Genomic DNA, 17,118 nt, shown 5'->3' on the forward strand with positions numbered 1-17,118 from the left:
TGGAAGCCCTCCCTTGGATGTACTTAAAGGCAGGTGAACAGAGGCAGAGTGGCTTCTGGGTGGGTAACCAAAGTGCTTTGTCATCACAGGAGGTACGAGGAGACCAGTGAGAATGAGGCAGTAGCTGAGGAAGAGGAGGAGGAGGTGGAAGAGGAGGAGGAAGAAGAGGATGTTTTCACTGAGAAAGCCTCACCTGACATGGATGGGTACCCAGCATTAAAGGTAGGAAGGGCTGGGGGGATGGAAGGGCTGTTGCGGAGAAAGAGCCTTCAATTCTTGTGCTGAAGCAGTCAGAAAAGACTCAGAGCTAAGTCTTGGCCTCCAGCATCAGGGCACAAGCCCTCAAAATGGAGTCACCTTTGGGTCATTCTGGTGATGGTAAACCAGGAGAGGCCAACTCACCCATCTCTTTTCTTCTGCCTTCTGCATTTTCCCTGACTTCTCTGGATAGAATTCAAGCCTTGCAGTCAGATGGGTTTGGGTTCAAATTCTGGTTCTGATACTCCCTGGCTGTGTAGTCTTAGGCAGATGACTTCATCCCTCTCAAGCCTCCATTTTCTCATCTCTAAAATGGGCACAATAATACCAACCTTGCAGATAGGCTCTGAAAATGTATTTCTTCATATGGGTCTGCCCATAGTGCAATAGGAAAAAAGGCCAGACTCCCTTTACTGCCTGCTCCCCTGCTGCACTAGGGTCACATGTTACAGCAGGATTCACTCTCCACAGACAGCTGGCTCCAGGCCTCCTGGAGCTAGAGCACCTGCCGTGTTTGAGCAAGGCTGCAGCTGGAGTACCGCACAGAGGTGCCTGGCCACGGCGGGTGCAGTAGGATCTGGGCCCCAGTTCTAACTCCTCCACACCAAGGGGGCATCATTTTGCTATTTCTCCAGCCAGAGGGGGTGCCCTTTCTTAAAATTATATAAAGGCACTATTTAGGCTGACAAAGGTCCTGCATGTAGGTGTTTTTGTTTGTTTATGTTTTCCTGATGACTACTGTGCACGGGCAGTAAAAAACCTGATGGGTTGGTTTTAAAAACAAGACTAGCTGGTTGCCTTCAGAATTCAATGAAAGCAACTGTAGTACTTTGCCAGGGCTGTGGAAGCCTTGGGTGTGGTTTTTCAAAATGGACTTGGTTTATAGGTTTTGAAAGTGTGACGTCCAGGACGTTGGACATCACACTCTCAAAACTTTGAGACACCTCTACTGCTCATGTGAGTTTGTTTGGAGGCTGAATGTGCTCCCACCAGCCCCCAACCACACGTGCCACAGAGGGGTGGGGGTCGGTGCACCCAGCCTTGGGTACTGTCCTGACTTCACCAGGCTGAGCTCATCTAGCAGGGCTAATGCCAAGGAAACCCTGGTGTGTCTGTGGGGAAAGGTGAGGTGACAGGAGGGAGGAGGAGCAGCTGAGTGGTCTCTGATAGGTGGCTGAGACTCTGTGAACACTAGTGGCTTCAAGGTGTGACTTCTTCCTCAGGTGGACAAAGAGACCAACACGGAGACCCCGGCCCCATCCCCCACAGTGGTGCGACCCAAGGACCGGAGGGTGGGCACTCCGTCCCCGGGGCCATTTCTTCGAGGGAGCACCATCATCCGCTCTAAGACCTTCTCCCCGGGACCCCAGAGCCAGTACATTTGCCGGGTAAGTGAGCGTGCAGACCCCTTCTGCTCCCCTCAGAGTAGCCGAGAGCCTCACACAGGGCTGGGTGCAAAGCCCATTACTCTCATGTTATTGGGTGACTTCGGGCATGTTAACACCTCAGAGCCTCAGTTTCCTCAGGTGGGCCTACTTTATAGGATTGTTTTAGACAAGCAATAGAAAAGGCTTGGTAGTTAGTACTTGGTCAATGTTATTATAATTCCAACCAACTGACTTCCTCCTTGTTCACACTCTGCCCTGCCCTCCTGCAACCACTTGCTGAGATCAGAGGGGGACCCCTCAGTGTCCCCGAGACACACAGGCGTTTCTTTCCCACCTCCAGGGCAATTCTAGGGTGCAGCCTGAGGCTGCCAAATTACAGCAGATCTGTATTATTTGGCTTCTAGTTTGTTTTATTTTTTTAATTGAGCCTGCTGCTAACATTTAAAACTTATTAAAAAGGTGGCCAGATGCAGTGGCTCACACCTGTAAGCCCAGCACTTTGGGAGGTTGAGGCAGGAGGGTCACTTGAGGCCAGGAGTTTAAAACCAGCCTCGTCCACATAGTGAGACCCTGTCTCCACCTAAGAAATTAAAAATTAGCTGGGCATGGTGGCATGCACTTGTAGTCCCAGCTAGTGGGGAGACTGAGGCAGAGGAATAGCTTGAGCCTGGGAGTCCAGTGCTGCCCTGAGCCATGTTTGCACCACAGCACTCCAGCCTGGGCAGCAGAGTAAGACCTGTCTTTTAAAAAAAATTATTTTTAACCTAAAGGGCAATTAAAAATAAAGCCGGGCAGAGTGGCTCATGCCTGTAATCCCAGCACTTTGGGAGGCTGAGGTGGGCAGATCACTTGAGGCCAGGAGTTCAATAACAGCCTGGCCCACATGTCGAAACCCTGTCTCTACTAAAAATACAAAAAATTATCCGGGCATGGTGGTGCATGCCTGTAATCCCAGCTACTTGGGAGGCTGAGGCAGGAGAATCCTTGAACCCGGGAGACGGAGGTTGCAGTGAACCGAGATCACACCATTGCACACCAGCCTGGGCAACAAGAGCGAAACTTGGCCTCAAACAAATAAAATAAATAAAATAAAATAGGAAGAGTTTGACATAAAATTCCAGTTCTTCTTGAAAAAAAGAGACTGTGTGTCACCACAGAACACACACAATTGGCAGCAATTGGCTGGCACCAAGGTGGGGGCAACTGTCCTTAGTTGATGGAGGTGGGGAGCTTTCCAGTCCACTCTGGCCTCTACCTGGCCCTCGTTACCTGTTTCATTTGCCCACCAGCTCCTGTATACCCAGAGGAATGTGCAAGCCCTGCAGTGGTCTTTGTTCCTTCATACCCTCATTTTCCTTGCTTTCCAGTTCCCCTACCCCTTCCCCTTCCTAGGCCAGCCCACCTTCCTTCATTCTACCCTGCATGGGGGGTCTCAGTGTTTACTGAGTCTGAGGGGTCATGCTTTTGCTGGAGCTACAGAACCAGCCCTTGCTCCTAACCTTCCATGGGGCAGCACAGATAAGACATGTGCCTACCTTACCTGAATCCTGGGTTCCAGTGATATCAATATCCTTCCTTCCCCCACCATATAGAACCACTGAATAATAACTAGACCCTCAACAGAACCTTCCTGCCTAATGTCCCAAAAAGTTGTCACAGAAGGGGAGGCCTGTGGAGTCCACACTTGGTTCTCTGCCTGCCACTTACGTGACTATTGTTATGGAGGGAAGGGGAGAGGAAGGGAGGGGTCTCATTATCTGAGTATTCAGTGTTCAAGGCCTACAAGTATATAAGATTGATTAGAGAAGCTCATTTATTTATAATGTGAAAATTTTACTGATTGACTGGCTGCTTGTCAAATGAGTCTTCATGAAAACATTCCCTGCGGTCCCTCCTAGGAGCAACATAAACCTCTCCCTTCTGTGGTAGAGCCCTAGCTAATTGTTTGAACTTGTAAGCAGCTGAAAAGATAATGCAGGTAACAATGCATGTTGGCTTCATATCTTGCACAAGGTGCAAGATTTCCTGAAGTCACTGAATGTGATGTTGGGCTTCCTAAATCATAGGTAGAAGATGCTGCAATTAAGCTGGCTCACAACTGCAGGAGAGAAAAATCCAATCGGTGCTTCTCTACTAAAAATACAAAATTAGCCAGGTATGGTGGCTCATCGCGTGCCTGTAATCCCAGCTAGTTGGGAGACTGAGGCAGGAGAATCACTCGAACGAGGGAGGCGGAGGTTGCAGTGAGCCAAGATCGGGCCATCGCACTCCAGCCTGGGCAACAAGAGTGAAACTCTGTCTCAAAAAGAAAACATGAATAATTTGAATGATTTAGAAAAGCCCTTAAGACAATGGATAACCCTCTGCATTTTTTTGGGGGGGGGGTGGGGAGTGGAAATTACTGCCATTATGAACGTGCAGTAGAAATCAAACACAGAGAAGAATGTCACTCATTAGAAAAATCTCACCAAAAAATATTAGTGTTTCACTCGTTCTTTTTCATCAGGATTAGAATGTGGTTGTAATTTTGTTAAATGGGAAATATAAAATAGAATAACTTTGGTGAAACGTTTATCTTTTCCACCTATAGACTCAACCTCAAGCATTTTTCCCCAGTGTTTTCTGTAAAATTCTGGTTCCCTGTTTAAATGGATTTACTTTTAAGTGACCCTTTTCTAGGATTGGCATCTTCAAATAACAAAAAGCACCTGTCCTAGTTAAATAAGCATCTGTAACACACCAAGCACTATGCTTCCACTTCCCGTATTTTATTATTAGTACCATTTCTAACCCTGCAAGATCACAAATTAAGAGATTCCCAGTCAGGCGGTATGGTGGCTCCATGCAATCCCTACACTTTGGGAGGCAGTGGGATCGAGTCCAGGAGATCAAGACCATCCTATTCTTTCACAGGTGGCTCCCACGTCCCTCTACTAAAACACAAAAATTAGCGAGCGGTGGCTGAGCGCCTGTAGTCCCAGCTACTTGGGAGGCTGAGGCAGGAGAATGGCCAGCGGACCAGGCCGGAGCTGCAGTGAGCGAGATGGCGCCACTGCACACTCCAGCCTGGGCGACAGAGTGAAGACTCCGCCTCCAAAAAAAAAAAAAAAAAGAGATTCCCAGTCAATGGAGATCACATGCCACAGGTAGAAAAGGGCCTTTTTTTTTTTTTTTTAGCAAAGTCATGTATTTTTCCTTCTTTGCTTTCTAGCTGGCCCACTTCAGCTCAGCTTATGTCTCTTTTTATAAAACTTACTGAAGGCTACAAGATGTAGCCAAGAGTACAACATCATGAAGATTTTCTATCATTTCCTCTAAAACTCTGCAGGCATGGAGACTGTCTGCTGAGGTATAGCAGGGAACTATTTAACCCTTTGTTTTGCACCCACAAGATGAGCATTACCAAATTTCCAACAGAGACATGCTGGGGCTATGCTATGCCTCCACCCTGCCCCCTCCACAGCCAGCTCCACGTGTCTCAGTCTGTAACTGATAGCATTCTACTTCCTGCCTATACAGGTCAGGGTTTTTCATTGCAAGCAATGGAAATGGACAGTGAGCAGTATATGCAGGAAAATTTGGGGGAAAGTAAATTGAGGAGCTCACACACTCATCATAAGGCTGTAGAACCAGCCTCAGAAATCAGGACCTAGGAAGGCCAGACCACAGCCAAAATTATACCACAAAGCCAATCGGGTGACACCTTCACCAATGCTGCCACAAAACCTGGCCCCAGCCGGCCCCACTGCTGCCCCTGGCATTCAATATTTATGCCTCCACCAGTTTCCTGTCCCAGCTGGCATGGAAGCTCTGGTCACTGCTGCCACTGCCACTACTTACCATTAATGGCTTTTCCCTGAGATAACAACAAACCTGGCACATCTGTAGAATGAAGGAGAGAAAGAGTGGCCTGTTTCAATTCAAGAGGCATAGTAACAGACTTGGATGCAAGTCACCAGGTTGTGATTCAAGGCCTGGAGCATTTGCATCCAACTGACAGAGGCTAGTCCTGTGCCTGCCTCTAGCTGCAAGGGAGGCAGTAAAAGCAAGGTTCTGCTACTTTCAGCTTCATCATTGGGGGGTGGGCTTTGTTTCCCACCAAGTCATAAGGTGGGGTTTTCCCACCCACAGGATGGGATTTCAAATGCTAATCAGCAACACTTCGAGCACCCGCAGCCAAAAAACGTATTTTCTGTGTCATCTAATCTTACAGCCCTGCAAGGTGAGTTGTGTGAACACCATTTTATGGACACAGAAACTAAGACTCAAAAACCCAAAGCACTGTGCTCTAGGTCACACAGCTACTAAGTGCAAAGCTGGGAGTCCAACTCCAAAGTCTGCAGCCTCTTTGTTGCTCAGAGCCACCTCCTGAGGGGCTTCCTCTGGCCTCCTTGGGTCTGATTGTGAGTAGCCCCTTCTGCTGGCCTCTGCACAAAAGGCATCCCCTGCTGAGTGGCTCCCTTGTTTGGTCTTCATCTGTGCCTATGTCACTTGGTTAGTTTCACTGTCTTGAGTTCCCCTACTGAACTTGAAGTTCAGGGGCCATGAATTACCCTTCCTGCAGCTCTCCTCAGCCCCTGTGTATTCATCTGAAGTGCTGCCACATTTTTGGGTTGATCGACTTTGACCAAATGGACACAGCCTGTCCTAAATTCTCATTCCTGAACTAGTTTCCTGTGACTCTAAATGATTTCACTACTCTCTGCATCAGTATGCATTGAAGTATCTTTATATTAGAGAAAGCTAATTCAAGGACTTAATGTAGCTTCTGTCTCTCTTTTATATAATATAGTCTTTAACACATAAACAACTACAACTTAAGGATCAATTATCCCGATACCCATTTCTGGTCGGTAGGACACATATCCTTTAAGTGCCACCACTGGATTAAAACAATGTAGAATAAAAGGCTGGGCACAGTGGCTCACACCTGTAATCCCAGGATATTGAGAGGCTTAAGTGGGAGGATCACTTGAGCCCAGGAGTTTGAAACCAACCCGGGCAACATGGTGAAACCTTGTCTCTACAAAAAATACAAAAATTATCCAGGCACAGTGGCATGTGCCTTTAGTCCCAGCTACTTGAGAGGCTGAGGCGGGAGAATCACTTGAGCCCGAGAAGTCAAGGCTGCAGTGAGACGAGATAGTGCCACTGCACTCCAGCCTGGGCGACAGGAGTGAGGCCTTGTCTCAAAACAAAAACCAAAAAAAGAAAGAAAAGAAAAGAAAAAACCCCCTTCTGGTACCACATGCAACCAGTTTACATGAACCTACCCCAGTTGTCAAGATGGCACACCCTTCCACCTGCACGTTAGTTTCATCTCTGAGCCCTAACTGCAGGCTGGAGCCAGGAGAGCTGGTGGCCTTGGAACCAAACAGACTGGGCCTTGAACTCTGGTTCTGATGCTCCCTAGCTATTCAACTTTACAAGCTTCTTAATCTCTCTGGGCCTCAGTTCCTATCACGTTAGAATTGTTTGAGGATTAAATGAAACTGTCACTAAAGCACCTGGCATGCAGCAGGTGCTCTCTCCATGTGGCAGTCATTATTTTTACTATTCAGCGTCTGGTTCTGGTTGAGGCCCTGCCTAGCCCAGTGGCTATTTCATCAGTCTGTCCCTGGAGTTGCTGTGTTTGTCAGCTTAGCAGGACTATTAATATCATTATCACAAGTAATTATCAATAACCACAGAAACAGCTTCTCAAGAGACCTGCAGCAGTGAAATGACAGCTGCTAGACACACAAGCACAATAGCATCAGCCTCTGGCAACCCCACCGACTTTGGAAATAGGACTCAGAAAGAACTCCCCACCCTGCTCCCACCTCCTGGGGGTGCTGTCATCCTACCCACTCTCTCGTGCTCCTCGGGGGGCGGGACACACTCTCAATACAGAAGCTTCCCATCCTGACTGTAGGCCTGATTTCCGGTCTTAGATGGGGAATACTAGCTGTCTGGGGGGAGTATAGATAACTCAGTGATTGAGGGGATGCCTACGGGAAAGTTACGATCTGCCCCATTATCTCTAAGGATATGGTCCCTGAGGCTTTGCCTTTAAGCTGCCCTTTTCTTTTTTAAATATCAATCTTGACAGCGGCTCCATTTAAGTCAGTAAAGGCAGTCTCTGTAGACACCAGGGAAGAGTTGATACAAAAATGCCCTTTGTGTAGTAGGTCAAGAGGGCAGTATACACTGAAGTCACACTGCCCAGTGTCCAGCCCTGCTGTGCGACTGACCAGCTTGCCAACCTTGGGCCAGTTCTGCAACCGCTAAGCTTCTGTCACCTCATTTGTGAAATGGATTTGCTCCTATCACATGGGGTTGTTGGAAAGGTTCAATGGGATATTCGTGGCATTTAGCATCCTGCAGATACTAGCATGGAGATGAAGCGGTGTGCGTCGTGCATACTACATGCTCAATGAATGTTCACTTATAAAGAAAGGAAAAGTCAGAATGAAACCCAGAACAGGAAAGTCTGGGCGTTTGCGGAAGGAGAGGAAGGACTGTGCTGGGCGGAGGAACCTGACCTCCCTCTGGGCTTCAGTGCACCTTCCAGAATGCACTCGGACCATGTTTAACATTCCGTGACTTTTCTCTTGCAGCTGAATCGGAGTGATAGTGACAGCTCCACTCTGTCCAAAAAGCCACCTTTTGTTCGAAACTCCCTGGAGCGACGCAGCGTCCGGATGAAGCGGGTAAGAGTCACCTCGAAGCTATTTTTCTGCTCCTCCCCCATTGCCCCAAGCCCTGTGTCCTGCACACACGTCTCCTGATGGCTGGCCATTTCTCCTCAGCCACTGGCTTGAAAAATGTTGCTCTCGCAAGCATGCTGGTATTTGCGAACAGATGTTTGTGAACTATGAGGCCTGTGTAGCCACTGGGGAAGGTGCCAAAGGGTAAATGTATTTGTCTTATTATGACAAATAGGTTAGAAGAGGAGTGTGTACACTTGGCCTTGACTTCCTAGATAGAAATCAAAGTCAGTAAGAACTGACAACCCAGCTGGGTGCGGTGGCTCACACCTGTAATCCTAACAGTCTGGGAGGCCGAGGTGGGAAGATTGATCACCTAAGGTCAGGGGTTCAAGACCAGTCTGGCCAACATGGTGAAACCCCATCTCTACTAAAAATACAAAAATTAGCTGGGTGTGGTGGCGTGCACCTGTAGTCCCAGGCTGTACTCGGGAGGCTGAGGCAGGAGAATCGTTTAAACTCAGGAGGCGGAAGTTGCAGTGAGCCAAGATTGTACCACTGCACTCTAGCCTGGACAACAGAGTGAGACTCTGTCTCAAAAAACAAAAAAAGAACTAACCAACCCAACATGTCACAGTCATCAGTCAGAGAACATCATCTGACAGGAGCCTTCCTCATACAAGACTCTGCTCAGTGTGTCTGTCATCCAGGCCCCGTGACCCTCCTGCTGGCAGAGAAGCTGGGTGCCTCTGAGCACCAGCCTGAAGCAGGGAAGCCCACAGGGAAAAGTCTGCAGATTTGCCCTGCAGAAGCCTCCTGGCCTTTCCTAGTGGAGACTGAGTTGAGCGATCCGGATGGGGTGGGGGTAGGCAAAGGAGCGACCCCTGATTTGTGTTTGACCACTAAGGACTGCAGCAGATGCAGGGGGCCCTCCCCACTTTGGGCTTTCAACACAAGTTTAAAGCAGTTCTGTCTAATGAGTTTGCAGAACTGGAAGAAACCAGGAGCCAGAATGTCAGAAAGAAAAAAAGAAAGAAAGCAAAGCAAAAGAGATCATGGAGGGAAAAGATAGTGCCAACAGCCCCCAGTAGGGGCAGGCACCCCACTTCTCCTGCACTGCTTGCTGACAGCCAGAATCTGGTCCTTTGCCTGACATCCTACACCCTAACAAGTCTGAGGGGGAGCTGGAGAGAGCAAGAGAGAGACAGCAACGCAGGAGAGACTACACAGGGAAGGGAGAGTGGGTGGGTGTGGGAGAAAGTGGATGTGGCCTCAGGTGACAGAGACAACCAACTGCCCACTCTGGGTCCCCCACCCCAACCCCCTCTTCTGTAGCTGGCTTGTACTGCAGTCTCTGGAGCACCAAAAGTTACCTGGGGAGCTTGGTGACAATGCGGATTGCAAGGCCACACTTCTGACCATTTAATTCAGGCAGCTGGCATGGGCCCTGAAAACCGCATTTTAACAAAGCTCCTTAGGAGCTTCTGGAGCAGATATTCATGATACACCTCTGCAGAAATGCCACTGATCTCCTACTTGCTCCCTTCTAAGGCAGGCCCCACAGAAGCAGGCCCCCTTCATCACCCCCTGTTCCCCTTAACCAAGAGGATGACTTACTAAGGGAGCCCCTGATGGTGGGTCTGAGCCCACATTTCCCTCGGGTCGGGAGAGTCCAGAGGCTGAGCCTGGGCCCTTGGGCACTGCTCCTTGCTTCCACGCACTGCCTGAGCTGTGTTCTCTCTACTGCAGCCTGCCCAGCTTCTGAGACTGGACATGGGTCAGACGAAGCAAAAGAATCTTTATTTGTTGCTCTGAGTACTTGAGCCATGTAGATCACTCAGCTGAATTTCCTTGATCCTGCTCGTTTTTAAGCACAGAGCAGACCACGTTCAACCTAGAAGAGTGTTCTAGAAATTCTTCCTAGAGCTGTCTTATGTTCCTAATAGTATGCTTGCCAGCCTTGCAAAATGAGACTAGGTCTTATGGTAATGCTTCTTATGCTGTGTCTGAGATCTCCTTATTGGTCATTGTATTTGTTTTCTATTGCTACATAACAAATCACCACAAACTTTAGCAGCCTAAAATAATACAAATGCCTTACCTCACAGTTTCCGCAGGTCAGGAGTTCAAGCACAGGTTAGCTGAGCCCTCTACCCGGGGTTTTAGCAGGCTGAAACCTCTAAGTGTTAAATGGCCACATCCTCATCTGGAGGCTTGACTAAGGAAACATCTGCATCCAGGCACTGCCTCCAGTTGTTGGCAGAATTTATTGCCTTGTGGTTTCTTGCTAGCTGTCAGCTGGGGGGTTGGGGGAGCATTTTCAGCTCCTAGAGGTCACTCTCAGGTTTTTGCCCTGTGGCCGTCTCTACAACATGCTTTATTTACTTCTTCAAGGCCAGCAGAAGAGCCCAGCCAGGAAAAGCCCAGGCCGTCTTTTAGGGGCTTACCTGATTAAGTCAGGACCACCTGGAATAATCTTCCTTTTGATTAACTCAAAGTCAACTGATTAGTGGGAGTGATAGTTCATATTCACAGGTCGCATCGGAATTGAAGGAGAGGAGATTATACAGGGCATGTATATTAGGAATGGGATTTGAGAAAGCATTTTAGAATTCTGACTCCCATAGTCATGAATTACTGTTTTTTAATCATTAGTGATTTGTGATGGGAGGAGAGTTAATGGTCGAATTAATCAGGGTCTTTTACGTATAAATAACTGAAGAAACTAACTCAAATACAGCTTAAAAATGAAAGAGGGAATTTATTGTCTAATTTAATGAAAAAATCCAGGATGTTGGACTACCTTCAGGCATGGCTTGATCCAAAGTTTGAAATGATGTCATCAGGCCTCAGCCCCCTTCTCGTGGCGTTGCTCCCTCTGTACAGCTTAATTCTCAAACAGGTCACCCCACAAGTAAAGATGATCATGATTAGTCCCAGGTTTATATCTTGAAGGCTTAGCAACATCGGTGTAAAGACATTGCCTCTTTTCCAAGCAGTTCAGCAAAGTGCCAGAATGGAGTATTAATGGTTGGGCTTTGATAACATACTCACCTCTGAACCTGTCATTGAGATTCAGATTGGCCAGGTTCAGGTCACATTCCTATCCCTGATGCCCCACACAAAGCAGGTGGATTGAGTGCAGAGGAGGAGATCTCCAAGGGAAGGTGAGGGCGTTGTTACTCTAAGGCTGGGGAAACAAATGCTGGACAAGCAGAAACAATAGGGGCCCGTTACAGGAACACAAAATCAAGAAGACATGACTTCTGCCCTCAAGCGGGAACAGACCTGTATTGGGGAAACAACTTTAGAACAGTACAGTGACAGGAATCAATCACTGAGAACGTACATATGGAGGGTGCTGAGAGTACTGAAGCTGGCACAGTGTACAGAGAGGGCGGGTGGGGACTGCAGCCAGCTCCCTGAGGTGGAACTTCAACTTTACCACACATGCCCGCCCTGTGGGACTTAACCTCTGCAAGCCTCCTCGGTGCAGATAACCCTCAGGACCTCCTAGGTTTGTGAAAATGAAACGAGGTTATGGAAATGAAGTGCTTAGTACCATTCCTGGGACATAATAAATGCCCAGTAAACATGAGCTGAATGGGAGAATTCACAACAGGCTTCCCAGGGAAGGGGAAGCCCCATTCGAAAGGAGTGGATGCCTACAGGTAAAGAAAGAGAGGGTATTTGAGGGTCAGAGGGAGGGGCTGGGTGGGCTCACTGGGCAGAGCTCTAATAACAAGAGAAGCCATCCCCACCCCCACAGCCTTCCTCGGTCAAGTCCCTGCGCTCCGAGCGTCTGATCCGCACCTCGCTGGACCTGGAGTTAGACCTGCAGGCGACAAGAACCTGGCATAGCCAACTGACCCAGGAGATCTCGGTGCTGAAGGAGCTCAAGGAGCAGCTGGAACAAGCTAAGAGCCACGGGGAGAAGGAGCTGCCGCAGTGGTTGCGTGAGGACGAGCGTTTCCGCCTGCTGCTGAGGATGCTGGAGAAGCGGGTGAGTGCAGCCTCGAAGGCAGGGGAGCCCTGCGCTCTGCCCCAAAGAGTCAGGGGCCACTGCCCCAGGGAAGAGAGGCCAGAGCTCATGATGCATCCTACAATTCCCACCACAGCTTCCACTGAGGATGTTCCACCCGTCACTCGTTCCCATCAGCAGAGGGATCCAGGAATCCCTTTGCCTACTCGACGTTATGAACCTTTCACCTGGCTGCAAGGCCCATTTACTGCATTTGTTGATGTGTTTTTGTATGCAAGCCCTTACTGTTCACACATGTACTCATCATGCAGCTCTTCATGAAATACATTGGGGACCCAATCTGTGCCACAGCACTCACTTTAACAGAGTAACAATAGGACACTGACCTGCCTCGGTGCCTGCCCAGGAAATCCCACGGGGCAGCCCTTGCCAAAGGAGGAGAAGGGCTGGTCAACCAGGGCCTTCTGCTAACAAGGGTGCCCTGGAGTACAAGTCTGCTGGCACCTCTGCCCTGCTATAATAAGTTTAAGGGATTTAGGGGTTGATCAAGGAGAAAAATATAACCTCAAAATGGTGTTAGCACACAAGTTTTATATTAGCTGTGCTTTTTTTTTTTTTTTTTTTGGAAGACATGTTTTCTCTCTGTCGCCCAGGCTGGAGGGTGGTGGCATGATAGCTCACTGCAACCTCTATCTCCCAGTCTCTATCGATCCTCCCACCTTAGCCTCCTGAGTAACTGGGATGACAGGTGCATACCAATATGCCCGGCTAATTTTTGTATTTTCTGTAGAGATGGGGTTTCACCATGTTGTCCAGGCTGGTCTCGAACTCCTGGGCTCAATCAACCCACCTCGGCCTCCCAAAGTGCTGGGATTACAGGCGTGAGCCGGCATGCCTGTCTTGCGCTACACTTTGACAGGTTTGCATGCCAGGGAAGCCCCTCACAGCATGAGACCTTCCAAAGGTGCTGGGGGCTACTGCCTGGTGTGGAGGAAGGCAAGGGAACTCCCAGGGGAGAGCTGGGGAAGAGGGGCCATCTAGGTTAGGTAGCTCTGCAGCTTGATGGGGAGTCTCTGGGTCAGGGAACTCCAAAGCACAGCAGCAGCTCGGGGTCTCTTACAGGCCCAGGCTTTATCTATGGCTAGCAAGTGTTGGGTACAATTTCACAGGGTATGCCAAACTGGAAGGTTGTATATTTAAAAGTTGCTTATTTGAGCTATATTTAAAACAACTGGAAGGGTAAAAATTTGAGTGTGGCGCCCAGCAGGCTTTTAAGGTCCCAACAGGTCCCGGACTGCCATGAAGAAACAAACAATATAGGACCAATATCCAAGGGCCATTCTCTACTCCTTTATGAAAAATAACACCTGCCACTCTGTGATCACCACCCACGGCAAGAAAGACCTTTGCTAGTTCTCTCTGCACACAGCCAGACTCGCTGAGAGTACCTTACAGAGGGTGCCTACCTGAACTGTCAGGACCATCAGCTGAAATCTCAGTGCTCAGGGCAGGTGGTGATGCCCTACGGCAGGAAGATGATGCTGGACTTCTTAGGCCTGGACTGATGTGGGAGCTTCAGACTGACTCTGGCAGCTCTGAAGTTCCAGAAAAGTTTATTTCGTTCTTATTTATACCCTGTTTACTTATAAACAGGATTATAACAAGAGCATTGAGGGGAAAATAGAAAATTGGAAGGCTTGAAGGAGGAGAGGAAATAAATATATCCCAAACCTAAAGTAACCTAATAATAGTTAGTTATTATATTGATCTTTGAGCTTCCTGGTAGCCAAGGCAAAAAGAGATCAGAAAACAAATGCCTATGTGCCCTACCTTAACACTTGAGAAGTAATACGCGCCCTGACTTAAGAAAAACAAACTGAGAAAACTTGACCTTTCAAATAGTAAAAAAAAAAAAAAGTAACATCTATGACTTCTAACAAAGAACCATTGAAATGATGGCTTTATTTACCAAAATTCTGTCTTTGTGCAATGTTTTCAAGTATATGGTACATGGATATTTTAGGGCTGTCTGTGGTTTGTCCTTAAAAGTGTTTGCATACAGTTACATTAGGAGGAAGGGACATAGTGTTATACCCAAGCCTCTTAAGAACTACTGCATGACTTGGGACTGGGTTTCCACCACTTCTTAGTAGTCTGACATTAAAGAAATTTCTTCCTATGCTGGAGCCTCAGTTGCCCGGGTAAAATAGAGGTAATAACGTCTACCTTCCTGGGTGGCCTGAGGATTAGAGGTAGTGCACATTTCACCAGGCAGCCCTCATCTCCTCAATTCCTCAGATCCACACAGGTATTCTGTTTCCTGGCCCCAAAAATCTACTCACTCAAACAGATGATTGGAGCACTTCCCATTATGGTTCTGAAAGAAGTGGATCCCACGGGGAGCAGGAGTGAGGGTGCCATCCCTACAGGAGCCCCCTCTATTGTGATAGGGAGTTCTCCTTGCCCCTTTCTGGAGGCCCCCTCCACTGACTCAGGGCCCTGCTTGCTTTGCCCAGCAGATGGACCAAGCAGAGCACAAGGGTGAGCTTCAGACAGACAAGATGATGAGGGCAGCTGCCAAGGATGTGCACAGGCTCCGAGGCCAGAGCTGTAAGGAGCCTCCAGAAGTGCAGTCTTTCAGGTAAGCAGAGGGCCCCGACAGCCCCCTCTCCCTTTCTCAGCCAACCCACGGCCTTAGTCTTCTATCTGTGGTCTTACTGCTCCCATCCCTTGCTCACAGAGCACTGGCTTTCTCTGTAACAGATGTTCATCCTCCGCCAAGCCATCCCTGGCGATCCATGAGCTCTGCAGCACTCTTCCCCCGGCTGTCTTTATCAGTCCCCACACAACTCGAGCTAATTTGTTAGATCCTCTTGTTTAATGAATGAGCCACCTGCTCCAGCCTTTCCTCGTAGTGTTTTCATCACTGGTAATTGTGGAGGGTTGGCTGAATGATAAATAAGCCTGTGGGTAATGGATGCTTGCTGGGCCTCCCCGGCTCTGCCTGCCACCTGCTAGGATCCCAGGGAGGTGCTTTCTTGCCATGCCGGACCCGGGTGTATTCTCGGAGGGTCCCGAATGCCATTTGGCCTGGGCCTTCCATCCACGGAGGCCCTAGCATTTAGACTTCTGATGTCCTCTCAGATAAGGTACACATGTTTGTGTATGTGCTAAAAAAAAAAATTCCTTTGTGGAATATAAACTTTTAAAATGTACATTTGTACAACTATCTTTGGGCATCTCTTAACTTTTTAACAAATTGAGAATCTGAAACAAACAAACATTGGAAGTGGCCCAAGGATCCTTTTAAACTCTGAGAAGCCTCTGATTTGATTTGAACTAAGGGTCATTGTTCATGCTAATGGTCTTTAAAGCAGTGGTTCTCAACCAGGCGTGATTTCTCCCCTTGCCCCTGGAACATTTGGCAATGAGCATGCATTTTGGGTTGTCGTAACTGGAGGTCAAGGATACGGCCAGCGTCTAGAGGGTAGAGGCCAAGGACGTTGCTAAACATTCTACAGTGAATATATAGGACAGCCCCCATGACAAAGAATTATCCTGCCCAGAATCTCAGCAGAGTAAGGTTGAAAACCCCTGCTCCTACTCTAAAGGGATGATCTCTCTTATAGGGAGAAGATGGCATTTTTCACCCGGCCTCGGATGAATATCCCAGCTCTCTCTGCAGATGACGTCTAATCGCCAGAAAAGTATTCCTTTTGTTCCACTGACCAGGCTGTGAACATTGACTGTGGCTAAAGTTATTTATGTGGTGTTATATGAAGGTACTGAGTCACAAGTCCTCTAGTGCTCTTGTTGGTTTGAAGATGAACTGATTTTTTAGTTTGGGTCCTACTGTTGTTATTAAAAACAGAACAAAAACAAAACACACACACACAAAAAAAAAACAGAAACAAAAAAAAAACCAGCATTAAAATAATAAGATTGTATAGTTTGTATATTTAGGAGTGTATTTTTGGGAAAGAAAATTTAAATGAACTAAAGCAGTATTGAGTTGCTGCTCTTCTTAAAATCGTTTAGATTTTTTTCAGTTTGTACAGCTCCACCTTTTAGAGGTCTTACTGCAATAAGAAGTAATGCCTGGGGGACGGTAATCCTAATAGGACGTCCCGCACTTGTCACAGTACAGCTAACTTTTCCTAGTTAACATATTTTGTACAATATTAAAAAAATGCACAGAATCCATTGTTGGGGGGAGGGATTCAGAGGTGCATCCATGGATCTTCTTGAGCTGTGACGTGTTTTTATGTGGCTGCCCAATGTGGAGCGGGCGGTGTGATAGACTGGGCGGGCTAAGCAGCCTAGTCTATGTGGGTAACAGGCCACGCTGGTCTCAGATGCCCAGTGAAGCCACCAACATGAGTGAGGGGAGGGCTGTGGGGAGCTCCATTAAGTTTTATCTCCATCAATAAAGTGGCCTTTCAAAAAGAATCTTCCTCTTGCTCTCTTTTTCTTTCCTACCCCTCACTTCATCTGTTTCCCTGATTTTTGAATCTCCCCTTTCCAGTCATTTCCTTCCCCCCCATCCTGAGTCCTGGAAACATTTATATTTTTCTTTTGCCCACTGTTTTCATTTGCTCATTAAATTAAAATGACGGCTCGGCTCATTGGGAATCCACATGCCCAAGTTAGATTGGGGATATGCTCTCTGTACTGTCTCCTTCTATGGAATTCCACCCCACCCAATGAGAGCTGACTTCACCATTTCTTCATATGAGCATCATTCTGTGTCATCCCCAACCCAGGGGTAGTAGATGCTACAGCTTGTGCTTCATGCTGCTCC

The 17,118-nt window shown here is 48.0% G+C and overlaps 1 protein-coding gene across 5 annotated transcripts in view; it reads left to right on the top strand.

The window, feature by feature from the left end:
* The window catches only part of WWC1 (WW and C2 domain containing 1), a 173,385-nt gene extending 156,619 nt beyond the window's left edge, over positions 1-16,766 (top strand). For 2 of the 5 annotated variants that reach the window (XM_031666591.1, XM_031666595.1), the window contains 6 exons: positions 90-222; positions 1,482-1,646; positions 8,246-8,338; positions 12,087-12,338; positions 14,834-14,958; positions 15,947-16,766. In XM_031666591.1, coding sequence (XP_031522451.1) covers positions 90-222; positions 1,482-1,646; positions 8,246-8,338; positions 12,087-12,338; positions 14,834-14,958; positions 15,947-16,013 — 835 coding nt within the window. In that variant the 3' untranslated portion in view covers positions 16,014-16,766. The remainder of the gene's footprint in view (positions 1-89; positions 223-1,481; positions 1,647-8,245; positions 8,339-12,086; positions 12,339-14,833; positions 14,959-15,946) is intronic. The other 3 variants (XM_031666592.1, XM_031666593.1, XM_031666594.1) reach the window with 3 other exon arrangements.
* Positions 16,767-17,118: the final 352 nt, after the last annotated feature.

The sequence above is a fragment of the Papio anubis genome, chromosome 5 (assembly GCF_008728515.1).
Source record: "Papio anubis isolate 15944 chromosome 5, Panubis1.0, whole genome shotgun sequence".
NCBI lineage: Eukaryota > Metazoa > Chordata > Mammalia > Primates > Cercopithecidae > Papio > Papio anubis.